We start from the raw sequence: 27,040 nt of genomic DNA, 5'->3' as shown, positions 1-27,040 counted from the left end.
AGGCGACAGCGCTAACCACTACACCACCGTGCCGCCCTACTGTATAAGGAATAATATTAAAATAAAAAATTTAAAAAATTAAAATGTTGTCACGGGTGAGCTTTAGCCAACCCCAGTTCACCCTGCTCAGGTCGCTGATCTATCAATCTATCACAGGGATACACAGGAATCAACAAGCATCACACTCACACTCACACTCACTTTGCACCTATTGGAAATTTAGAATCGCCAGTTGACCGAATTGACAAGTCTTTGGACTGTCGGAGGAAACCAGAGAACCCTGAGGAAACCCACACATTCAGAAAAAACTCTACGCAGAAAGGATCCAATGGACCAGCAGGTTCAAACCTGGAACCTTCTTACTGTGAGGCAACAGAGCTAACCACTGCAGCACATCCATCCATCATCTCTAGCCGCTTATCCTGTTCTACAGGGTCGCAGGCAAGCTGGAGCCTATCCCAGCTGACTACGGGCGAAAGGCGGGGTACACCCTGGACAAGTCGCCAGGTCATCACAGGGCTGACACATAGACACAGACAACCATTCACACTCACATTCTATTTTACTTTTTATTTTATTTTACCAACTTTATTGGACTGTTACAAAATAAACATTAAAAAAAAAAGAAATAAACATAAAAAAATACACATAATAAAGTAAGTCAGCCCAAAGGGGAGAACGCGAACGGGTGACCCATGCAAGGCGTTTCCCCGAAGGTATAAAAGAGAAAAATCATACAATTAAAATTAGACTAAATTGATCTGTGGCAACCACAGTCACGGTACGGTACACAGACCGGTGGAGATCAGTAATTCAAAGTACAGCTCTAACAGGGATGATTTGAAAACAGGGAGGCTACGGAATTTCACATTCACACCTACGCTCAATTTAGAGTCACCAGTTAACCTAACCTGCATGTCTTTGGACTGTGGGGGAAACCGGAGCACCCGGAGGAAACCCACGCGGACACGGGGAGAACATGCAAACTCCGCACAGAAAGGCCCTCGCCGGCCACGGGGCTCGAACCCAGACCTTCTTGCTGTGAGGCAACGGTGCGAACTACTACACCACCGTGCCACATTATTATTATTATTATTATCATCATCATCATCTTCCATCTGGCGGCACGGTGGTGTAGTGGTTAGCGCTGTCGCCTCACAGCAAGAAGGTCCGGGTTCGAGCCCCGTGACCAGCGAGGGCCTTTCTGTACGGAGTTTGCATGTTCTCCCCGTGTCCGCGTGGGTTTCCTCCGGGTGCTCCGGTTTCCCCCACAGTCCAAAGACATGCAGGTTAGGTTAACTGGTGACTCTAAATTGAGCGTAGGTGTGAATGTGAATGCGAATGGTTGTCTGTGTCTATGTGTCAGCCCTGTGATGACCTGGCGACTTGTCCAGGGTGTACCCCGCCTTTCGCCCGTAGTCAGCTGGGATAGGCTCCAGCTTGCCTGCGACCCTGTAGAACAGGATAAAGCGGCTAGAGATAATGAGATGAGGTCTTCCATCCATTCTGTCACGTGATTTAGGTCTTGCAGTGTGTGTGTGTGAGAGAGAGAGAGAGAGAGAGAGAGCACCGTGTCGTCGCCTCCCACAGCGCTTCATCTGGAAAGACACTGTATCTCTAATACACGCGCACACGCGCACACACACGCGCGCACACACTCCGGTGCACAGTGCAGCGCGCGCGGCAGCATGACCGGCGGTCCTAAAGACGGAGAAACCGAGGTAAGGCTCGCGACTTTACAATCCGCTCTAACGGACACCGGGGCACTGTCATTCGGAGTGGGGGTTTGTTTTGGAGTACTGTTTTTGCATTTCCCTGTAATCTTTTTTTCCTCTCTCTCCATGCTCCTCCCTGGATGGTGTGAACGCGGCGGATTTACTCCGGATTTTTCCCCCTGTGCGCGAGCGCTGCCAGATTTCGTGCGTTATCGGTTTTGGCACGCGCGCTGTCAATTTTTTTTCGTGCCTTTTTTCTCCTTCTAACGTCACCAGGTACTGACAAAAGGCTTGACCTTCAGTAGCCGGCTTAGTTTCACTATTCTAGTGTTTAGATGTCAAAATATCTTCATGCACTATTGATCCGATTTGGAGTTTTCGGGCGCAAAAAGTTCCTCCAAACCGAGTCCGCCCCGCGTGCGCCTGTGATTCCGTGTCAGTGATGGCATGTGATAGTCTGGGAGGGTGACATGCATGACATTTTAATTAGTATGAAATGAAAAGCAAAGAAAAAAAGGGAAAAAATGCAGCAGGTTTACTGTAAGTTCTTTCTTTGGTGCGTGCGTTTGGTGAGGACCTCTTGTGGTGGAACTTAGAGAGAGAGAGAGAGGGAGAGAGAGAGAGAGAGAGGGGTGTGGTGTGGTGCTGTTCTTCTCCCCTAGTTTAAAACCATCCCATGCCAGGGGAATGCGCCGAGGTGCTCGCTGCTTGCTCTTCCAACCCCGTTTGCACTTTTTCCCTCGATCTGATCTGTGCTGTTTCCTTGGCACCCGTATAGGAATACATCCACTCACCATTCATCAGGAAACAGGGGAACATATACAAGCCAAACAACAAAGACATGGACAGCGGCAGCATCAACGAGAAGACCTTGGAGGACGTCCACACCAAGGAGATCGACCTGGTCAACCGCGACCCCAAGCATTTAAACGACCATGTAGTGAAGGTGAGACGTTTATTTTTATCCTCTATTTCTACTAGCAAGTGCACCGACACTTTGGGTTAGTCTCCAAACTGATGGTTTGTCTTGAAAGTATTTCAAAGCTGAGAACGATTTTCAAAAAGGAAAGCGTAGGAGACGTGTCTCAGACTGGTCAAAGTTTCCACTAGAAGCAGTCCTGAGAGGATTAAAAAAAAACAGACCAAAGCAGCAGCAGCAGCAGCAGCAGCGTCCTGGAGAAATCATCATCATCATCATCATCATCATCATCACTGTTGTTGTCATTTATACTGTAAATTTTAAAAGCATCTGACTCGGATTTCATTTCGGATTGAGCTCACGCAAGCTTAACATCCCAGTGACACTTTAAGGACATCAATCAATCACCAAAATCTAAACCATACCCCCAAGTAGTGCCAAGGAACGCTTTATCTATCGTATCATTGATCTACTATTGAAGAATCCTGTGCAATTTGGGACGCAACCTTGCACCAACATTGTCGGAATGACATTGGTTTGGGTTTGACAAATCAACACCAAGCACCTTTTCCCGCCACTGAAATCTTCTTGGAAATTTGAACAAAAATACGTAATGCTTTAACAGAAAAGCGAAACATAGTATGACGATTAGGACCCAAACATCATGCGGGACAGTCTACCAAGGCCCTTTTAGAAATTATTGATGTGTTCCGTCATTCTGAAGTGGCCAAATACAGCTTCGAATGACTCAGATCAAGTCTGCGATGTTACAAGCATAAATTATTAGCATTTCCTTCAAACAGACTTGTGTAGCATTGTGTAGCTAGCCTTTGACCTAGCCTGACCACCAGAGGGCGATGTCTGTGTTGCTTGAGGGACCTGCAGATAATGGTCCGGGCAACACAATTTAGTTGTTTATCGTAATTAAAAAAAAAAAGTGGTCCTATATATACATTTTTAACGTAAGAAGTTATGTAGAAAGACGCACATTATTGTGAAAGTCGGTCCACTCGGCAGCCATCTTGGAATTGCTCTCGGTCAACGATTTCCAGTCATAATATAAAACATATACTTGCTCACGTGCGGAGAGATTGTGTCTCAGAAACAGATGGATAAGATGACGTCGTAAGATTTGCGTATAAAATGCATGCATGCACCTTGATTCCAATAATGTAAAGCAAACTAAACAAAACAAAGTGCTCTACAGTGTGTGTGTGTGTGTGTGTGTGTGTGTGTGTGTGTGTGTGTGTAAGTTTTTATGCTGTCTTCACCAAAAAAAAAAAAGCTTAGCTGTTGTTTCACTGAGGGGCGGGGCTTATGTCATGTAGCTACACCTGCCTTCATTCTGTGTTTCACTATTCATATTTTAATGTATGGATTCTTACTGTGAGCAAATTGTGAGTTAATGTTGAGTAATATTAATATCAAACCCGCAAAATTTGTTGAGTAATTGATCACGAAGAATTAAACAAACATACAATAGTTGTTTTTTTTCTGATTGTTGCATTGCTTACGAAAGCAACATAGCTGATCGCTGTATCTGGATCTCAATCTGTGCCCATTAAGCGCTCGAAATATGTATGTATATATGTGTCACGCGATGGGATTTTTGTACCAGATGCTAAGTGTTGAAAAGTGTGCGATTTTTTGCGTCGTTTTCGCTGACGGATCCACTAATTATCAGCGAATAATCACCTCAATAGCGCCCCCTACGTGATCAGCCAGCAAAAATGGTGCAAAATATCGCACGCTTTTCAACACGGAGCATCTGGTACAAAAATCCCGTGGTGCCATGTATATGTATTTGGATTTAAACCCAAAATAGGCATGGCCAAAACTGGAATTTATTTTTTTTAAGTTTCCTTTTTTTTTTTTCAATATATATTTGAATTCCATTATTATATCCATGCAAACACTGGATTGTGCCAGATGTAGAAAAGTCAGCAGTGTCCTGAATTCTGGTTCTGACAGTTCCTTAGCCACAGCTACATCCCTCCAGTTCATAACTAGACATTTTTTAATCCCTCTCGATCAGATATTCTTTTTCTTTGGACCTTTCTGCGATGTTTTCTTATAAATTGAGTTGTTTCTGTTTCTAAAAACGATGATCTGAATCTAAACATGACCCTGACCAGGCGGTTACTAAGGATGAACGAATGCTGTTTATGTATCACACAGCACCAAACGTTCACCATCATATCATATATCATATATCATATCATATCATATTTGCATCCAATCCAGTACGTTATGTGTTCTTTGGGAATAATGGGTTCCGATTGGGTTACATCAACGCCGTACTGTGTTATGTGTGTATAGGCGGTATCGTAAACTGATAAAACGCAGGTCATGATAGATGGCCATGTTGTGTGATCCTTTTTTAAAAAAATACCATATAGGGAGAATCCAGAGAGAGAGAGAGAGAGAGAGAGAGAGTAATCTTGGCAGTGAGAAAGCACTGTGCTGAAAAGCCCGAGGGGAAAAAAAGACCGTTATGTAAAAGCCAAGAGAGAGAAAAAAATAAATTGAGACGAAGTGGTGAGAAGTTTGTTTCCAAAATGTTAATGGAGTAAAAACAGATCTTCGTTTAGAAACAGAAACTCATTTTTCATCTCATCCAGATGATGTCAGATTAAACAACCGAACGCTTTCTTTTAGGTTTTTTTTTTTTTTTTTGCTATCATCGTCACGGCACTCAATTAAATTTCTCTCAGGTTTGATGCGAACAAATTCGGCATTAATTTAAAGACAGACAGAACAAGTCAAGTTCAAGCCCTGAGCAGCTCCTGGAGCGGCTGTGTCACGGTGTCACGCTGTCACTGGAGGAACAGTTAGCTCTGAAACGGGTTGAGTCGTAGCACGAAGCTGCCAAAGCTGTCAAGAATGCTCCTTTGCATAAACGCCAGCCGAGTTTTGCGGCGGGTCGCATGTACGGAGACGACGCCTCGTCACAAACGTAGCAGAGCGATCAATGGCTTCAGGTCTCAGCTGGAACAGAGGAAATATTTCATGCTTCCTGTTTTTGAGAAAGGTTTTTTTTTTACTCCTAGCATTCTTAGCACAAATTTTTCCAGGGTGTGGAGTCGTGCTCAGAGAGAGAGAGAGAGAGAGAGAGAGAGCGAGAGCATGCAGTGTGTCAACGTTACGTGTCTTAGTGAGTACAGAGCAGATACAGATACAGAGGAGATTTCTTTCTTCTCAGAAAGGAAAAAAAAAGGATAAAAAGCAGCTACTAAACGAGAGATGCCTGAGCGTGAGTCATTCTCTCCCTGAAGATATTCCAGAATACAAAAGCACTTATGATTTGTCCGCAAATTGGATCCACAAGACGAGCTCTAGACGTTTTTTTTTTCTTTCCTATTTCTCACTGGCTGTGTGACAGGACGTACAAGAGTAGGCGTATTATCTTGTGGTCTTGCGTATGGGATGAAAGCAGGGAATTCCCATCTACATTTCCATCATCCTTTCTCTCTCTCTCTCACACACACACACACACACACACACACACACACACACACACACACACACACACACACAGGGTGTTCCTCCAGGCGGCAGGCAGCTGGCACTCGGCCCTGTGGTGCTCAAGCCGAATCCACGATCCACATCAGAGTTCCTCCGAAAACGCAAAAGCAGCTTTCTTTCCCTTGGAACTAAACATTTTTCCCCTCGTAAAAAAAAAAAAAAAATCTTTTAATAGCACACTGGAGCTCCATTCCTCCAGAGACAAGACTCTGTCAGGTTCTTAGTGTTTAAAAAGGCCAGGGACAGAGGGACGGATGGACAGATGGAGGGACGGATGGACAGACAGACGGGCAGAGGGATAGAGGGACGGAGGGAGGAAGAAATCATCGAGGCTCCCACTTACTTCCTACTTATCAACCACTCAAGCACACTCCATCACGTCCTCCACGCATCAAAGACGCTTAAGGAGATCCAGCTGACTAATGTGCGAGTGATCCACAACAATACTTTCTTTGGTTAAATCACATCACCAGAGGTATTTAAAGCAGCGACGTCCGTCATGACGCTAAAATGCTGCGTTTGGCTGCGCTGCACGAGATAAGATGGACGTTTGAGGGGAAATAAAAACCTCTGTTGCTCAGAAGAAGAAGAGTACAAGAGGTTCTCCTAAATAACCGAGAATCCTGAGATCCGTCATTGTTCCGGTAAACAAATTGTCGAGTGTAACTGAAATCAAAACCAGGTGACTCGTTACAAATCGATAAGTCAGACGATAACTCGACTGTTCATTCAGTCGTTTATAATTTACGAGCTGTATTCACACCACAGTGCTGTGGAATTCTGGATCCTGATTGGTCAGAAGGTGTTGGTGTGGATTAATTTCCGATAGCAGCAGCTCTGACAGGTTCATGGAAGCTGCGTTTGTTTGCCTTATTCACTTCAAGAGAGAGAAAAAAACTTTTTTTTTTGGTTTTGGTTTGCAGACGAGACGTTCCACAACAGTGTAACTTGTCGTCGTTGTTGTCGCCGTTGGCGTAGCTCAAGGTCAAGTATCCTTTCCAAGATCAAGGCTCAAGCTGCTTGAAGCGGAGATGAGTTGAGAGTCCAAGATATGAGTGAAACAGTTGAGGACAGTGAAGGCAGGGGTAGTAGGAGGCGGGCCAATGCCGGCTGCTATCTGTTGTTTTCGAAGCTTTCGGTGGCGGCGTTTTTCGTCGGCATGATGTCTCTTATCGTTTTCAGCCTTGATGGAGCTAGAAAGACAGGACATTCTCCAAAGCCTTCGGTTTTCTGCGAACGCTTCACAGTTTTTCGGGTCGATGTAACTATAAATGGATAAAAAGCAATACATGTCATTGTTTAATAAATGAATGAAATGTAATCATTGGTAAATTGCTGTTGTATCAGGTGTGCAGTATAAAACACTTCAGGACATGATGTTATAGGATTCAGGGTGATGGTGGTGGTGGTGATGATTGTTTCCCTGTAACTGCACACCCTGTTGTTGTTGTTGTGTTTTATTCCTTACCCACATTGGGTATAACCGCAACCGGTGGTGAGTCTTAGGTACAGGAGGACTTGAGTATTATGGAAAGTGGAGTTACCCCTTAATCACCATTGCTCCCAGGTCCACTCTGACCCGGAGTGGTAGCACCTGCCTGGGTTCCAGCTATGGGTTAAATAGTATGTCACCAATAAGGCGCTGGCAGCAGGGCGCTTTTCGGTGCAGTGTGGCAGATGAACCCAACAGGATCAATGGCGCACCACCAGATGGCATGCGGAAGAGCCACTCAAATGGCCAACGGATGGCATCACTCAGCAAGTCAGTTGTCACTGCTGAGCAACTTCCATACCAGTCAGGTCTGTGGCACTTTTCTGCACCACTTGGCATCAGGTCTGGAGGTCCAGAGAAACAAGACGATGTGGGCACGACATCGTTTGTCTTACCTTACTGTGCAAGGCACTTGGTTAGGAGAGGAGAATAGTTTGCGAGAGCTCATGAGGCCAGACATTTCCATGGCGGCTCAGCTGGGCTGTTCATGCCCCCGCTGCAGGTGACTCTGTCGCTCTGGTGCGGGCCTCGCAGCCCATCTGCGTTTCTGCGCATCCTAACGAAGCAGTCATCATCGCTAGGGATGGACAGCCGACGAAAACCCATACTGTACTAGTTTCTAAAGTATGTCAACAACAAACCAATTAGATTTGCTCAAGAAATGCTGAATACAGCAACGTTAACTTCATAAAAAAAAAATCTCAACGAAACATAATGCAGCAACGGAGTTGGATTTGGTCCGATATCATACAGGATGAATGAAGTCGGAAAGAAAACGTTCCAAATTGTGACGACTCTCATGCTGGAAGATTCGTCAGAAATCTCATCGCATTTATCTCTAGCCGCTTTATCCTGTTCTACAGGGTCGCAGGCAAGCTGGAGCCTATCCCAGCTGACTACGGGCGAAAGGCGGGGTACACCCTGGACAAGTCGCCAGGTCATCACAGGGCTGACACATAGACACAGACAACCATTCACACTCACATTCACACCTACGCTCAATTTAGAGTCACCAGTTAACCTAACCTGCATGTCTTTGGACTGTGGGGGAAACCGGAGCACCCCATGCGGACACGGGGAGAACATGCAAACTCCGCACATAAAGGCCCTCGCCGGCCACGGGGCTCGAACCCGGACCTTCTTGCTGTGAGGCGACAGCGCTAACCACTACACCACCGTGCCACCCTCGTCAGAAATCCTCTTTCTGTAAATCATTTCAGTTAAAATTATTTCACTTTTAAATGCTTTTAAGCACGGGCGCTTTGAACTTTTTAACTTTCACAAAGGGTCATGACCATTAGAGATTTGAAATCTACATTTGTTTTTGTTTTTATTTCATCTTTCGGGATTTTTTTTTTTTCAGATTATCTTTAGTTAACTTTACAAGAGTATAAGTAGTTTTGGGTTCTTTTGATTTTGATGAATTAACTTTTTTAGTTTTTATTATTTAGTTTAAGTGTTAGTTTTTGAGGTCTTGCACAGCGAGCATCTTCTTTGGAGTTTTACTGCAGACAGCGTTACATTACTGCCACCTCCTGGAACTGATCTGTTACTGTCTCAAAGGGGGAAATGAAAGGAAGCTGATTTTATCTTCAATTCTATTTCGTTTTAGTTCGTGTCACATTGTTCACTGTAGTTTTATTTTTATTTCAGTTAACATCTTTTTCGCTGCTAGTTTTCAATTCAGTCTTAGCTAACCATATTCATCCTGACGTCGACTCACTACTTTCACTTATAAGTAAGATTTTCATACAATATAATCCCATTTTTATTTAAAAAGCATTTTAAATAAAGCATTTTATTTGGATTCGGTCACGAATTCAAGTACAGCTGTTCTGATGTTATCAGGAGCCTTGTTATGTGCTTTGTGTTGGAGGAAAATCCTGTATGTTAGACATCGAGGAGGATATTACACAGTGGCACAAAGACATGAAGTTTATCTCTGAGTGGTGAATGGATATATTCACTAGTGAGCGAAGCGAATGAGTGATATATTTTTCAACACGAGAAGATAAACTTCATATCTTCGTGCCACCATGTAATGTTCTTGATGTTATATGGACACATCCACGAAAACAAACAAACAAAAAAAAAACCACAAGTTAATCAAAAGAATTTTAATTTTGAACTGCTTTGCCATTTTGACAACGCGCATCTAGTCTTCGGGAAAACACTGGGAGTGACATCATCAGAGTGAAATATCAGGAATTATTCTATCCATATTCACTGGATATGAGCAATCGCACGCTCTGATTGGCTACTCTACTACTAGGATATCAGCTCATATACCGTGAGCTGATATTCAAGCTCTGTGTCACCTTCACTGAAGAGGTGAAGAACAAATAAGCCAAAAAGACAGTCAGTATTTTACAGGAATGTGACTTATTTGATCTGTAAAAGAACTTATAAGGAATGGATTTCTGGCGTGTATAAAGTTGCTCTTTGGTCGCGTTGATGTTTTTGTATGAAAATTGTTAAGGTCCTCCTTTTTTGTAAATGAAAGAAGTTTTGGGGGAAAAAAACAAAAAAACATTCACATAAACAATGATATATACACCGATCAGCTATAACATTAAAACTACTGACAGGTGAAGTGAATAACATTGATTATTCAATCCACATTCACTGGATATGAGCAATCGTGTGCTCTGATTGGCTACTCTACTACTAGGATATCAGCTCATATACCGTGAGTAGAGAAAAACAAAATGGTGGAGCATGTTGCTGAACCAACCGAGGACGAAATAAAAACTCTACTCGAAGACAAAACACCAAAAAATACACAAAAAGCAACAAAATATGGAATAAAAGTTTTAATTTTTCCAGAATTATTTTTTATTATTATCACATTTTTCACAAATTGCTCCTGTCATTTCGCCGGTTTGTTTACGTTCTAAGCGGAAATGATTTTGTCGGACGTTTTGTATCAAGTTTTTATTGATCGAATTTGCAAAAAATAAAAATAAAAATGCTCCATTTCTCAAAATCCAGTGAATGTGGACAGAATAAAACAGCTATTCCACTCAATCTTGGTGCTACGCGCCTCGTCGGCTATCAGCTCATGTACGACTTGATTTCACGGAATAACTGTTAAATATGTCACTCAGATCCGCGATGTTTTTCATCTGAAAAATGCGAGTTTTTCCAACATGAGAAGATAAACTTCATATCTTTAAGCCAACATGTGATTTTCTTTTTATTATATTGACACATTCACAAACAAAAAGCATCCAAATTTATCAAAACAACTCACTCATCGATTTCTTCACGAGTGACCTATAGAGGTTTATGCCACAGTTTTGGTTCTCCATGTTCCTTTTGGGCGTTCAACGCGTTTTTCTCTTTCAAAATTCTCTCAAAATCTTCCGTATTTAGCAAAACAAAGCAAACCTGGCAGCCATGTTTGTTTACAAATTGCCTCAGTCGCTCGCTAGCGCGGACGTTTTACGTCTCCGGCATGTGACGTCATGTTGTCAGCTTCACACACACAGAACCCGGGCAACACCCGGGTAACCTGCTAGTATAAGATAAAGAACATTACATGGTAGAACGAAGATATGAAGTTTATCTTCTGATGTTGAAAATATTTGTACTCGTTTGTTTCACTCACGAGGGAGGCACGGTGGTGTAGTGATTAGCGCTGTCGCCTCACAGCAAGAAGGTCCGGGTTCGAGCCCCGGGGCCGGCGAGGGCCTTTCTGTGCGGAGTTTGCATGTTCTCCCCATGTCGGCGTGGGTTTCCTCCGGGTGCTCCGGTTTCCCCCACAGTCCAAAGACATGCAGGTTAGGTTAACTGGTGACTCTAAATTGACCGTAGGTGTGAATGTGAGTGTGAATGGTTGTCTGTGTCTATGTGTCAGCCCTGTGATGACCTGGCGACTTGTCCAGGGTGTACCCCGCCTTTCGCCCGTAGTCAGCTGGGATAGGCTCCAGCTCACCTGCGACCCTGTAGAACAGGATAAAGCGGCTAGAGATAATGAGATGAGATGAGATGGTATCAATAGGAGAGTGTATTGAGAGTCTTTTTACTGCTCATTCATTTCAGTTTAGTCGATACTCGTTGCTTTGGACCTGTTTGAATGAGCAGATGCTTGAAGGCAGATCGAGTCCCTTTGCTCTCCAGAGCCTGGAGTCCAGCCGCAGTGGTTTCAGCGGATTTCACGTTATAATCTTTCAGTTTGGGTGTTTCTGAGAGTTTATTTTTACTCCGAACACGGATGGGAAAGATCCATTTCCCAGACGTTGTTTAATCACACACCAGGGGGATGAGGAAAATTCTAGAAAATCCCTTTTATGTGTTGGGGAATGGGTTTAAAACCAACACAGATAAAAGACGGGTCATTTTAGAAAGATTTTAATGTCATGTTTGTTTGTTTGTTTAAATCAACCTTAGGGTTGATTATTTTCCCATAACAGCACGTCTTGAAGTGTTTTCCTCTTCAGTACTCCTCTTACACCACGGCATCTCTCTGGTGATGATGATAAAACAAATACAATTCAATCACACCATGATTTTGTCATTCGGCTTCAGATTAAACACAGCATCGTTACGAATAAGCTGTTACTATAGAAACACGAACGTATTAAAACAAGTCCAACCCTTTCTGACCAATCAGAATCCAGAACTCAAGTCAGATCAGTCACTTTTGAATGTGTGTTTCATTTCGTTACACACCCAGCCACATAAGCAGAGTAGAAGGAAGTGCACAGGTTTATGGCCCATTCTTATGGTGTGTTTAAATTAGCGCTAACCTTCTACGGTAAATGCGAGCTCTTGGTTGAAGAAGTTTGGCTGTGATTTATGGAGCGCAGTGAGTGAGGGTTTACTCATGACACGAGACCAGTGCATCGTGTAAAGGAGCCGTCTCTGAGGAATGTGGAGTAGATGTAGGCGGTGTACTGGAAATACCCCGTACCATGGTGTGATACTGATAGCAGCGTATCGTTGTTGTGTTTGTTTTGTTCCATGTGCTTTCACCATGTTGTACTTTGCACAGGAACGATTAAACAATACGGTGTTTTTATGGAGTGTTAACGTATTTTAACAGCAGGTTTAAAAGCTTGGAAAAATGTCTGCATGGGGATGAGAGCAGCCGCACAAAAATATTTGTGTCACAGTTTACAGTTTCAGCAGGTTCCTTCTTCTTCTTCTTCCTCAAAAATGTTGAACCATCATGGATTCTACACAGAAACTGTGCTTGTGCTTTTGGGAAAGATTACAATTACGGTTGCCATGTAACAGTGCTCCATAATACACGTTTGTTTGTTTGTTTGTTTGTTTGTTTGTTTGTTTGTTTGTTTGTTTGTTTGTATCACCCATAGGAATACAGTACATGCGGAACAGTTCATTGGTCCTTCCTTCAGACGCTTTCAGGCCAGGCTCCACCCACTAACACCCTCGCAACCCTTTGGAACATGATAGCAACCAATTAACATACTAGCATCCAGCAGAGTTTCCATAGCAACCACCTAGTTACAATCATTGCAAACACATAGAATGACAAGCCAATCACCTGGTAACAACCACTCTGGATACCACTTGGAATCTGGTAACAACCATCTAGTGACCCCTTACAACCACACCAGATACCATAGCAACCACCTAGCAACATCCAATCAATAAATTAGCAATGCCATAGCAACTACCTAGCAGCCCGAAAACTACCAACAAGTTACAACCACTTGGACTACCATCTAGCAGCACCCTAGCAACCGCTTGTGATCCCATAGCTACCACCTAGCAAACAGTTGGAATAGGAACCATCTAGTAACACCCTAACAACCACTCTGAATACCATAGCAATGACCTAGCAGCAACCTAGCAACACTCCAAGCAATGAATTAACAACCCCATAGCAACCAACAAGTAACACCTTAGCAACCAGTTGGAATACCATAACAACCACTTAGCAACACTTAAGCATTTAGCTGGAATACTATATGTATAAACAGCTACCTAGTAACACCATAACAACCACTCCGAATACCATAGCAATGACCTAGCAACAACCTAGCAATGAATTAGCAACCCCATAGCAAAGAACAAGTAACACCCTAGCAACCAGTTGGAATACCATAGCAACCACCTAGCAACACTTAAGCACTTAGCTGGAATACTATATACAAACAGCCACCTAGTAACACCATAGCAACCACTCTGAATACCATAGCAATGACCTAGCAACACCCAAGCAATAAATTAGCAACCCTATAGCAACGAACAAGCAACAGCCTGGCAACCAGTTGGAATACCATAGCAACCACCTAGCAACATCCAATCAATGAATTAGCAATGCCATAGCAACTACCTAGCAGCCTGAAAACTACCAACAAGTAACAACCACTTGGACTACCATCTAGCAGCACCCTAGCAACCGCTTGTGATCCCATAGCTACCACCGAGCAAACAGTTGGAATAGGAACCATCTAGTAACACCCTAACAACCACTCTGAATACCATAGCAATGACCTAGCAGCAACCTAGCAACGCTCCAAGCAATGAATTAACAACCCCATAGCAACCAACAAGTAAAACCTTAGCAACCAGTTGGAATACCATAACAACCACTTAGCAACACTTAAGCATTTAGCTGGAATACTATATGTATAAACAGCTACCTAGTAACACCATAACAACCACTCCGAATACCATAGCAACAACCTAGCAATTAGCAACCCCATAAGCAACGAACAAGTAACACCCTAGCAACCAGTTGGAATACCATAGCAACCACCTAGCAACACTTAAGCACTTAGCTGGAATACTATATACAAACAGCCACCTAGTAACACCATAGCAACCACTCTGAATACCATAGCAATGACTTAGCAACACCCAAGCAATAAATTAGCAACCCTATAGCAACGAACAAGCAACAGCCTGGCAACCAGTTGGAATACCATAGCAACATCCAAGCAATAAATTAGCAATGTCATAGCAACTACCTAGCAGCCCAAAAACTACCAACAAGTAACAACCACTTGGACTACCATCTAGCAGCACCCTAGCAACCGCTTGTGATCCCATAGCTACCACCTAGCAAACACTTGGAATAGGAACCATCTAGTAACACCCTAACAACCACTCTGAATACCATAGCAATGACCTAGCAACACCCAAGCAATGAATTAGAAACCCCATAGCAATGAACAAGTAATACCCTGGCAACCAGTTGGAATACCATAGCAACCACTTAGCAACACTTAAGCACTTAGCTGGAATACTATATATAAACAGCCACCTAATAACACCATAGCAACCACTATGAATACCATAGCAATGACCTAGCAACAACCTAGCAACACTCAAGCAATTAGCTGGAATACTGTAACAGCCACCTAGTAACACCCGAGCAAACAGTCTAGATACCATAGAATCATGTAGCAACACCCTAGCAACCACCTACCAACCCCATAGCAACACACTATCAACTGCTTGGAATAAAATAGCTACTACCTAGCAGCATCCTAGCAACCAGGTGGAACCCACGGCAACTATTATCAACGCCCTGCCATAAAATATCCCCCATAACTATCTACAGGTTTGAACCTTTGAACATTTATCCTTTAAACATTATAACCATTTATAGCCTAACCTTTAAATGCATAACTGTTTAACGTTTTAACATTTCTAAAAGCAACAACAGCGAACCATTTTATCATCGCTGAACTCTTTTAACCTTCTCATTAAATCATAACATGCAGTGTAGAGTTCATTTCCAGAGCTGTGACTCGAAAATCGATAGGGATGTTATATTTAAGCCAAACGAGTTATTTAGCATTCTCGGCTGTGTTTATCAAACATTAATATCATTAATTATTATACATACATGACACTTTTCAATGGAATAAAAACATGCGTTCTATTCCCTTCTTGCAGGTTTCATTCATTTGGTTTGATAGCATGATAGCAATACTGTTAGCATATCGCTTATCCTACGTGTATTACGTCACTCTACCCAATGGAGAATGAGCGTTGAATATGGTTTACCATATTGCATGGTTGTCAAGACAACATGTCGTCACACATCAGAGACATAAAACTTCCATGCTAGTGAGCGACTGGGACAATTTGTAAACAAACATGGCCTCCAGCTTTGCTTTGCTTTGCTAAATACAGAAGATTTTGAGAGAATGTTGAAAGAGAAAGACGCGCTGAACACCTGAAAGGAATGTGTATTATTAATAATAATAATAATAATAATAATAATAATAATAATGGGCGGCACGGTGGTGTAGTGGTTAGCGCTGTCGCCTCACAGCAAGAAGGTCCTGGGTTCGAGCCCCGGGGCCGGCGAGGGCCTTTCTGTGCGGAGTTTGCATGTTCTCCCCGTGTCCGCGTGGGTTTCCTCCAGGTGCTCCGGTTTCCCCCACAGTCCAAAGACATGCAGGTTAGGTTAACTGGTGACTCTAAATTGAGCGTAGGTGTGAATGTGAGTGTGAATGGTTGTCTGTGTCTATGTGTCAGCCCTGTGATGACCTGGCGACTTGTCCAGGGTGTACCCCGCCTTTCGCCCGTAGTCAGCTGGGATAGGCTCCAGCTTGCCTGCGACCCTGTAGAAGGATAAAGCGGCTACAGATAATGAGATGAGATAATCATAATGGCTTTTTTTCATGGTATATCAGATATATTCCGATCAGCTAGCATATCTGAGATATCATGGAAAAAGGCCAGCCAATATTATTTAAATATAAAACGGCGTAATATGACACGGTGGGACGAACATGACTTTGAGCGCTCTTTACTACCAGAGAGGATGATCTCAACTTTACAATATTGTTAGGAAACTGTCTCTTTAGATTAACGCCTTAACTGTAACAAAAGGTAGAAGCTGGGGTCTGGATCTTCACCCAGACAGTCATCCAGAACCTTCGTCCAGCTCATTCACAAGGACTTTTCCTACAGACGCTCTGCACTGAACAGATTAAAAACGTGTCGTTGTCGATATATACAGTATGGTGACGTTTTCATGCCCTAATTTTAAGGACTCGTGACTTGACTCGGACTTGAGCACTGATGACTTGGACTTGGACTTGGACTCGGACTCAGACTCATGCATTAACTGTATTAGGACTCGGAAAATGGAGATGAGGACGCTGATTTTTTTCTTTATTTTTTTGTAACATGCCATAATAATTTGGCATAAGATATTTATATCTACATTAATTTTTGTACTAATTTTGTGTAAGAGTGTCACACCTGTGCGCCTTGGCGCGTGCATCAGATAGATTTTCGGGCGCGCTCCGGACAGCGCACACCAAGCGGACTCTCGCATGCACCGTAAACGACTCGCACCTGTACAGGATTAAGGTGCAATCAGCGCACCGATATGAAAACTGTGAAAACGCACTTACTTTGCGAAGTATTGAGTTGCGTTCCTGATATATTACCGAGCCTTATTTGCTTGTTTGGTTTCCTGATCCCTGATTTCCTGTTTCTCGTCTTTGATTCTGCCGAGTCTACGATCGCCTGTTTGTGTCTCGCTCGACCTATCACCTGTTTCACCGTGTTGCGATTTTGCCTGCCGTTCTGGATTGTTTACCGTCTTCACTTGTATTAATAAACTCACCTTCTGCACTTCCATCCATCTCCCAACCATCTCTGACAGAATACTTCACACTCCCTGATAAAGAGAAGCACATTCACCTGTTCATACGCCATGTTCAGGAACAAACTCATGTTAATGGCGCTGAAACAGACACCAGCACATGGTGCGGTCGGAGTCTTGGACTCGACTTGGATCAATAGTGGACTCGACTCGGACTTGAACACTGGGGACTCGAGACTGGACTCTGGACTCGAGGTTTAGTGACTTGACTACAGCACTGCTGTTTTCTGTAAAGCCTCGGTCACAACCGGCCGTACGTGCTCCTACGGCCGGTCTACGTGCAAAAAACGCAAGAAACATATGGAGGGCGTGCGTGAAACGCACGGAGGGTGCGCGTGTGACGTGCTGATTTTCGAGCCGCAGACCGGCCGCAGAGGTTCTTTGTCATGTCAAACAAACTCTACGGGCGCTTACGTTTTTTTCAGGTTGCAAGACAAACTTACGGCCAACATGCATCTTTCTCCATGAACAAAAAAAACGCAGCGATTTGGGAAACGCCAAAAATCGCACGGCCAAAAAATCGTACGTCCGGTTGTGACCTACGCTTAAGATGTTTAACGTTTACGGACGGAGTCTCCAGTGTCCGAGGTAAAGCTGTAACTTTGTTTGTGTGAAACACGATGCTGGAGAGGTGAACTGTTTATAGGTGCTGTAATACAAGTGAGAACAGGAACTTGTTGTGAGATGTAACTATAAGTGGATAAAAATTGATGTATGACTTTAAACAAAAAGTAAGCGGTATAAGAGGAATAAAAGAGTTCTGGATGTGTTGTTGTAGGAAACCCTGACTGTTTTCTTCATGTTGCATGGAATTGTATGGTTTGTGGTTTCCTGAACGTAACCAGAATCCTGCTCTCCGTGCAGGTGGACTTCGAGGACGTGATCGCTGAGCCGGCAGGCATCTACAGCTTCGATGGCGTGTGGAAAACCAGCTTCACCGTGTTCACGGTCAGCAAGTACTGGTTCTATCGGCTGCTGACGGCGCTGGTGGGCATCCCGCTGGCACTAATCTGGGGCATCGTCTTCGCCATCCTGTCCTTCCTGCACATCTGGGCCGTGGTCCCGTGCGTGAAGAGCTACCTGATCGAGATCCACTGCATCAGCCAGGTCTACTCCATCTGCGTGCACACCTTCTGCGACCCGCTCTACGAAGCCATGGGGAAGTGCTTCAGTAACATCCGCATCACCACCACGAAGGTGGTGTAGGAGCGAAGAAAGTGAAGGAAGAAATAGGGGCGGGGGTTGGGGGAGGGGATGTGGAGTGGGTGGAGTCTCAGAAGGAGGGGAATAAAGATAAAAATGGAGAGAGGGAGTGAGAAAAAAAGCCCTTCATGTTGAAGAGGTTGACGTGAAACGAGGGCGAAGAGGCTTTTGAGTCTCATGATATTCAGCTCCCTGCAGTCTGGGCTTCTTTACAGAGCTATGAAATATTATTAGGGATTTTATTCTTTTGTCATTTGTTCAAGTTTATCACTAAACGAACAGAAGATTTTTTTTTTCACAGCCTCGTGTTTTCTTCTGCTTCCTGGGACAAGGCTGTCAATCTGTTGCTTTTGTTTTTGTCCCTTTTTCATTGGTCGTTTTTTTTTCCCGTCAGTTTTTTTTTTCACTTAAACTTTTAACATCTTATCCTTTTTTTTCTTTTGTTCTTCGTAATTCTTTGTGGAAGTTAAAGGAGAACTGAAGTCATTTTTAAACTTGCTTTATTTCTTAATTAACGTGTTATTCAGTTACGTTTTCGGTTTTAGTAACCTTATATCGTGACTCGTATTGGCAACTAATTGCAATTAAATATTATACTCATCGGCCTGTTCGGTTTGTAGCCGTGTTGAATTTAATTCGTTTGGTCCACGGCAGGCGTCACTTATCCGCGCGATCTTCACGAGACTTGTGCGAGACTTCGAAACGTGAAGAAGTGTCAGCCAGGTGTCAGCGCTGCCATTTTGAAAACTGTTTTCCAAACGAAGTATTGCACAAAAACGAGTTTAAATGACGATTACTGCCTACTTTTTTCAAATTTCCCTGATTGCTATCAAAACAAACAAAACTTCCGGCTTGATTACGTCAGCATTCGAAAGAGGGCACGCGCGACTTTTGACAACCCCTGTGTCCGAAATCGCTCCCTACTCACTATATAGTGAGGACGCCATTTTGTAGTGCTGTCCGAAACCTTAGTGAGGATTATTTACAGCCTATATAGTGCACTCAAAGTATCCCACAATGCATCACGAAATGTAGTGTACAACCGATGGTCACTAACCAAAGCAATATATCCCATCATGCATTGCAGTCACGCTGAAAGAAATCAAATTAAAAGTCTCAAATTTGATTTAATAAAAGTCAGAGGCAAAGAAGAAAGTATTCAGCCTTGATTTAAAAGAACTGAAAGCTGCAGGTACTTTGTATTGATTAATGTGTGAAATGCGCTCAGTATAATATGGATTTATCACAAAAACACATGCATATATTTATTATTTTGAAACCCACCAGCCGACTGATCTGGCACGTTTTAATTGTGCGACAGTAATGACGTAAATACCAGCGCGACGGACTAGTGTCCGAAAGTGTTTTTTCATTTTACCAATGAGCTCACTGTATAGTCCTCTATACAGTAATTCCCTATATAGGGAGTAGGGAGTAGTAAACGAGTGAGTGATTTCAGACACGGAACATTGGCAGATGTCGGTCGCTTTGATTTCCGCTGTACGTTTTACTTCCGTCCTACGATGTCTCGCACAGGTGGTCTCAACGAATCTCGTTTACGGCCGTTGCTTTGACATATGGACTGATGTATTACAGAGCATATTTCAAGCACTCATAACTTGCTATAGCAGCGACAAAATAGCTCTCAAAAATGCATTCCGATATTTAATAAAATGAGATAAATAGAATTTTGATAATAAAAAATTTGCCTTCAGTTCTCCTTTAAATAAAGTATAGAAAGTTACCTTTCTTCCATGTGGAGATGCACAAACATCATGGACATCATGGATCCCAGGCCAGGAAAAGTGACTTTGTAGTTATTTCATAAAACACTTAACGTGTGAAAAAGCATAACAGTTTACAAAATAAAAAAGATAAGCATTTTCAAGATAAGCTTTATCGAGACCCTCTGTCTCGAAGGCAGCAGCTTTATAAGGAAACGAAACTTAATGACACCAAATTTCTTTCCTGTTTAATCATAACTACTGTCTACTGTCGAAAGAATGACTCTATATGTGACATATAAAGCACAGAGTTTCACGTTAACCTTTTCCCTCTACATGTAAGAAAACAGCCTCATAAACTCCACATAGACAAAGATCGAGTGGTAGTTGATCATCGCGTTTGCGTAATAACACAGTAAGTTTCCCCCCCCACACACACTGAGTGTTTAAGAATGCAGGAAAGTTAATTTCCTGCACACGATTGAGTTTACCATGACCACGAGATACAAAATCAGGTCCATAAAATCAGAACGCTTGCACCACTCTCAGTTTTTGGATTTCTAGTTCTCAAATTATCAACATTATGAACATTTTGCCCGAATTTGACTTATAACCCAAGAGCATTAGCTCAAAATTGAGTCCAACCCGGAACAAATTAGTAACAAGCTGAATTTTTCAGAATATGTTCAGAATACCCTTAGGAATAACATACTAAAAGTCCCCGGGAATCCACCTTGTGCTCTCTGAGAAATTCAAGACGGCGTCCAAAATGGCCACCGATTGGAGATTTTTCAATATCTCAGGGATAAAACATAATATAAATGCAATTAAAATGTTAAATTATATGTTCTCTCATACAAGCAATGCAAATTCACCATTGTCACACCGTTAAAATTAAAATTAACCAAGATTACAAGGTCATTAATGTGGAAATTGCATGGAATTTGATGGTTGACATGATTGACAGATTAGCTTAGTAGGCTACCTACATACATGAACATAATGTAAGACAACAATTAGACATCAGTTTCCTTAATATTTAGTGCATCTTTAAGCTTTGATAAAATATTAAAGGGAAATTAAATTTGAGAACTCTATCTTCTAAAACTACAATGGCAAGCTGTTTCAGTACACTTCTTCAACATTCCGGCGACTTTCATGACAAAAAGGTCTGCATCAATAAAAGCTCTTGCTTATAAACAATGAGTAGACTTAAACACTTCTCAGTGCCTCAGTTGTAATGCTTGGACCTTTGTTGTACCATCAATGAAGTAGGGAATTTATTCAAGCTTGTTTAAGGGTGGAAAAAAAATTAATCTTTGAGTTTCTAGCGCCAGTCTTTACTACTAGCAATGCCAGTGTGTTCGGACAAAAAATGACTAAACTCAGCATGACCTTTTAAAAATGACTGAACCTCAGCATGACCTTTTAACATGCCATTTTTCATTTTACACCACCAATTTACTTTAATTAATATTAATGAAAATAAGTGCTCCAACCCCTAGTAATTGTGTTTGTTGTTTTGTGAACAGAATAGGATGATACGGAGTGAACGAGTAACCAATGGATCCACACTATACACAAATATACTGTTATAATAATGTGTACATTGTTATTATATAATGTTAATACACAATGTAATTAATACACACATGTTGGAATTTACTCTCCTACCCTACAAAACATATATTCTGACCTTTTAATTGCATTAATATTTTGTTTTGGGCCTGAGATATGGGCAGATCTCCATTTGGCGGCCATTTTGGACGCCATCTTGAATTTCTCAGAGAGCACAAGGGGGATTTCCGGGGACTTTTAGTATGTTATTCCTAAAGGTATTCTGAACATATTCTGAAATTTTCAGCTTGTTACTAATTTGTTCCGGGTATAACCCTGGGCTATTAATTTCTATTTTCGTGACAATTCCGACACACCAGGTGCTCTCCTCTGAGTAGCCTATGATTGGACAAAAACGTGGGCGTAATTTCATGAACAAGCAGTTAATTTGCAAATTAAAAGTTCGAATAAAAGTAAATCGGTAACTCGTAATTTTTTTTACCTGATTGAGGTAAAAATATCAAACCTGATTTTGTTAAGACGTCAATTTAAATAACATAAAACGATCAAAATCAACAACAGGGTCGAGAAATAATGTACAGGAAATTGAGACCTCGTGCACATCTTATAAGATAAGATAAGATAAGATAAGATAAGATAAGATAAGATAAGATAAGATAAGATAAGAGAGCCTTTTTTATCCCACAAGGGGAAATTTACATTGTTACAGCAGCAAAAAAAAATTATAGTTATGTTACGATGATTTTTTACACGTGTGCACACAAAATCAGTGTGCACGAGTTTTAAAATAATTTAGTCTTTTTCGTGGCTTCTCCAGGACTCCGTATACTTATTGTTTATTTTGTTACGAAATTTATTTTGTTCTTTTTATATCGTAAAATGATAAAGTGGGCGTGTTCCTGCTGATTTCCGAGACTGCCCATGACACTGCATGCTGCCGTCGCTGTACCGTGGTCCGAACACTCGGCGAACTGACCTGACTTCAGTGAAACGGTCAGCGTCAGCTAACGCGAGAGACTGTACCTTCTTTCGCAACACGAGCGATCCTTTATGAACTAGCTTCCTTACAGAACGACAGCTTCGACGCTTAACTCAAACTTAAGAAGCCTTTTAGCACCAGTGAAGGCTCAGCTTTTAGCATGAAGGCACTGCTTTGGCAAAATTTCCACTGTATGAACATGAAGTAGTTTTTTTTTTCCTCCCAGTCCTTACTCTTATCCTCTTATAAAACTTTATCGATCAGATGATGACGTGCATTGCATCAGGACATCGTTTGTATGTCTGTATTTGTTTGTGCAAAAAAAAAACGATAAGTGCCTGGAAAAATAAAGTTAAAGATATCGATGCTTGCTGCGTTTTGATTTGTTTGCTATCGGACTCACACGCTGGCAAAGACTGGCAGTAAGCTGAAACCTTCAGCCCCTTGGACTCCTGATGAAACCGGGGCTCTTAACCTCTTCTCTGCTGCCGTTGAGCTCGCCTTGCTGTCTACCTGCTGACTCCGAGGATGGGAAAAATGTGTGATGAAATTAGCCTCTTGCCATGCGAGAGCAGTGTTTTTTACATTCCTTCCCTGCTTTTTTACTGTAAGCATCACGCCGTGCACATTAAAAAAAACATCAAATGAAACCATGTCATATTTTGTTGTCTGTTATTTAACACTTTCAGGGAAATATTAAATGAAATGTCTTAAATAAATATATGTTATTTACTAGCTGGGAGGTCCGTATGGTGAAATACCGTGACCGAGGTCTTGAAAGTACTGAGTGAGGCCCTCTGCGCCGAGGTCAGTATTCAAGGCCGAGGTCACGGTATTTCACCATATGGACCGACCTTAAGCTGGTAAATAATACATTTATTATTTTCTTGACCAAATTCTAACAGAAAACGAGAGCGCCCGAAAGGGAAAACCGAGCCGAACCGCCATTTTGAATCCTCGTTCACGGCTGTAATGCAAATGGCTTCCTCCTCGGTATACAAGTGCACTTCCATGGCAGGAAAAAAACTACATTTTGCTGCCTATGTAGTCCCCTATTTATACAAAATTGAGTCATTCAGGATTCAGCCATGTTTTTGCTCGGCGTTAACAAGTTACAGGTTTTTAGCTTTCTCCTGAAATGTTTTCTTTTATTTCTTCTTCCTCAGGGTAGTAAAACTCGCTTTCGATGTGAAGACTGTCGTTATCACTATCCATGCTGTAAAATTAATGCTATTTTGAATCCTCATTCACGGCTGTAATGCAAATGGCTTCCTCCTCGGTATACAAGTGCACTTCCATGGCAGGAAAAAAACTACATTTTGCTGCCTATGTAGTCCCCTATTTATACAAAATTGAGTCATTCAGGATTCAGCCATGTTTTTGCTCGGCGTTAACAAGTTACAGGTTTTTAGCTTTCTCCTGAAATGTTTTCTTTTATTTCTTCTTCCTCAGGGTAGTAAAACTCGCTTTCGATGTGAAGACTGTCGTTATCACTATCCATGCTGTAAAATTAATGCTATTTTGAATCCTCATTCACGGCTGTAATGCAAATGGCTTCCTCCTCGGTATACAAGTGCACTTCCATGGCAGGAAAAAACTACATTTTGCCGCCTATGTAGTCCCCTATTTATACAAAATTGAGTCATTCAGGATTCAGCCAGGGCGGCACGGTGGTGTAGTGGTTAGCGCTGTCGCCTCACAGCAAGAAGGTCCGGGTTCGAGCCCCGTGGCCGGCGAGGGCCTTTCTGTGCGGAGTTTGCATGTTCTCCCCGTGTCCGCGTGGGTTTCCTCCGGGTGCTCCGGTTTCCCCCACAGTCCAAAGACATGCAGGTTAGGTTAACTGGTGACTCTAAATTGACCGTAGGTGTGAATGTGAGTGTGAATGGTTGTCTGTGTCTATGTGTCAGCCCTGTGATGACCTGGCGACTTGTCCAGGGTGTACCCCGCCTCTCGCCCGTAGTCAGCTGGGATAGGCTCCAGCTTGCCTGCGACCTTGTAGAAGGATAAAGTGGCTAGAGATAATGAGATGAGATGAGATGAGGATTCAGCCATGTTTTTGCTCGGCGTTAGCAACAGTTAGAGGTTTTTAGCTTTCTCCTGAAATGTTTTCTTTTATTTCTTCTTCCTCAGGGTAGTAAAACTCGCTTTCGCTGTGAACACTGTCGTTATCGCGATCCATGCTGTAAAATTAATGCTATTCTCCTGAGAAATGCTGGTGCAAATTTATAAGATTTTTGATAATCTTATAAATAAATCTTATTAAAAAAGATAAATCTTGACAAAAATTGCTACTATGTTTGTTGTTGTTGTGAACGAGCGAGTCGCCAGAGGTCCGTAACCGGGGTCCGTACTGTAGGATATGGACCCGCTCGCCAGCCAATCAGAGCGCAGGAAACCGGACCGCGAAAAAAATAATGTTATTCATTCTATAGACACGAGTGTATAACTGGGAAATACGCCACTCGTGTTTTTCATCCGAGCTCCATCCGGGACATGGAGAACCAAAACCGTGACATAAATCTCTATAGGTCACTCATGAGGAAATCGATGACTGAGTTGTTTTTGTTTTGATAAATTTGGGGACTTTTTGTTTGGCAATGTGTCGATATAATAAAAAGAAAATCATGTTGGCTTGAAGAGATGAAGTTTATCTTCTTGCCTTGAAAAACTCGCACGGATCTGAGTGACATATTTAAATAATATTGGCTGGCTTTTTTTCTCACGGTATATCAGATATATTTAGTTTTGATTTCTGTTTTGATACAGCCAACTGCTCGACGACATCAGAGCGCTGTATGCTAATAGGATGAGCACAGTTAGAACCCCCAGCGGGTTGACTGAGTGGTTCTCAATAAAATCATGGGTTCGGCAAGGTTGTATCCTGTCCCCATTATTGTTTATAGTATACATGGATGTGATCACCAAACAAGCGAACCCCAACCTGGAGAGCTTAAATGAGCTCCTCTTTGCTGATGGTCAGGGTTTAGTAAACGAGTGTCCACAAGAGCTACAAGTCAAGTCAAGTTTATTTCTATAGCACTTTTAACAACAGACATTGTCACAAAGCAGCTTTAAAGAATTTTAGTGACTTGAAACATGAGCTAATTTTATCCCTAATCTATCCCCGATGAGCAAGCCTGTGGCGACGGAACCAGACTCAAAAGGGAACCCATCCTCATTTGGGTGATAACAGATCGCCTGATTCTGCGATGACCTGGCGACTGGTCCAGGGTGTACCCCGCCTCTCGCCCATAGTCAGCTGGGATAGGCTCCAGCTTGCCTGCGACCCTGTAGGACAGGATAAAACGGCTACAGATAATGGATGGATGGAGATAGCGTGATTATAACATTTTTTACAGTTTAACAACTACAGGACAAGTACACTTAAGCATAAGGCACAAATTTACACTTTTGTTAAGTATATCTTGATCCAAAGTTTAAGTATAAGCTTAATATACTTAGAATTTTCTATATACTTTCAGTATAAGCCAAGTATACTTATGTATAACTTTATTAAGTATATCTCTGATAAGTAAATAAAAAGTAAACTGAAAGCATACTCTCTTATTTTTAGTTTAAAAGAAGTACACTAGAAGCACACTTGAATAAACGTACTTTTTGTATGAAGTACAGGTGTGTACTTGCACACTTGGTTGAAGCAATAGTGAACTGGTACTATTAGAGCTGGGACTTTAGCCGAAACTTAGCCAGACACACACGAACCAAAAAGAAAAAGTAACAGGGTGAAGGATTTTGTAAGGGATTAGCATCAGGCTGCCAGGTCGCTCGTTGTGTGTAGCTGTCGATGTTGATTTTAAAAGTAACTCAGTAAATTACACAGGGAAATGAATAGTGAGAAATACTGTAGTGAGTGTGCAGCGTGGAAGAAGAGTCCGGAGATAGAAATCTTAGTTTCTCGGTCGTTAGTCTGTGCTACTTGTTTTCGACACTACTAGCACTGGCTTGACTGCTTTTTTAGCATTCGCTAACACTACTGATGAACAATAAACATTGTCGCAAAGCAGCTTTACAGAATTTTAATGACTTTAAACATGAGATAATTTTATCCCTAATCTATCCCCAATGAGCAAGCCTGTGGCGACGATGGCAAGGAAAAACTCCCTCAGACGACATGAGGAAGAAACCTCGAGAGGAACCAGACTCAAAAGGGTACCCATCCTCATTTGGGTGATTATAACATTTTTAACAGTTTTAACATGAAGTCAGTTTTGTTGATGTTATAAACTCTTCATTGATGGAACCTTAAGTGCAAAACTGTGCATGACAACCAACTGCAG

General features: G+C 42.3%; 1 protein-coding gene across 1 annotated transcript; it reads left to right on the top strand.

Moving 5' to 3' along the window:
- Positions 1-1,588: 1,588 nt before the first annotated feature.
- On the top strand, positions 1,589-23,392 carry cav1 (caveolin 1). Its single transcript, XM_060928409.1, has 3 exons — positions 1,589-1,721; positions 2,494-2,661; positions 18,123-23,392. The coding sequence occupies exons 1-3, from the start codon at positions 1,689-1,691 to the stop codon at positions 18,462-18,464; spliced, it is 543 nt and encodes a 180-aa protein (XP_060784392.1). The 5' UTR covers positions 1,589-1,688; the 3' UTR covers positions 18,465-23,392.
- The last annotated feature ends 3,648 nt before the right edge of the window (positions 23,393-27,040 follow it).

This window comes from Neoarius graeffei, chromosome 8, assembly GCF_027579695.1.
Source record: "Neoarius graeffei isolate fNeoGra1 chromosome 8, fNeoGra1.pri, whole genome shotgun sequence".
NCBI lineage: Eukaryota > Metazoa > Chordata > Actinopteri > Siluriformes > Ariidae > Neoarius > Neoarius graeffei.
Note: the sequence above shows the minus strand (reverse complement) of the source record. Positions and strands in the feature narration are given on the sequence as shown.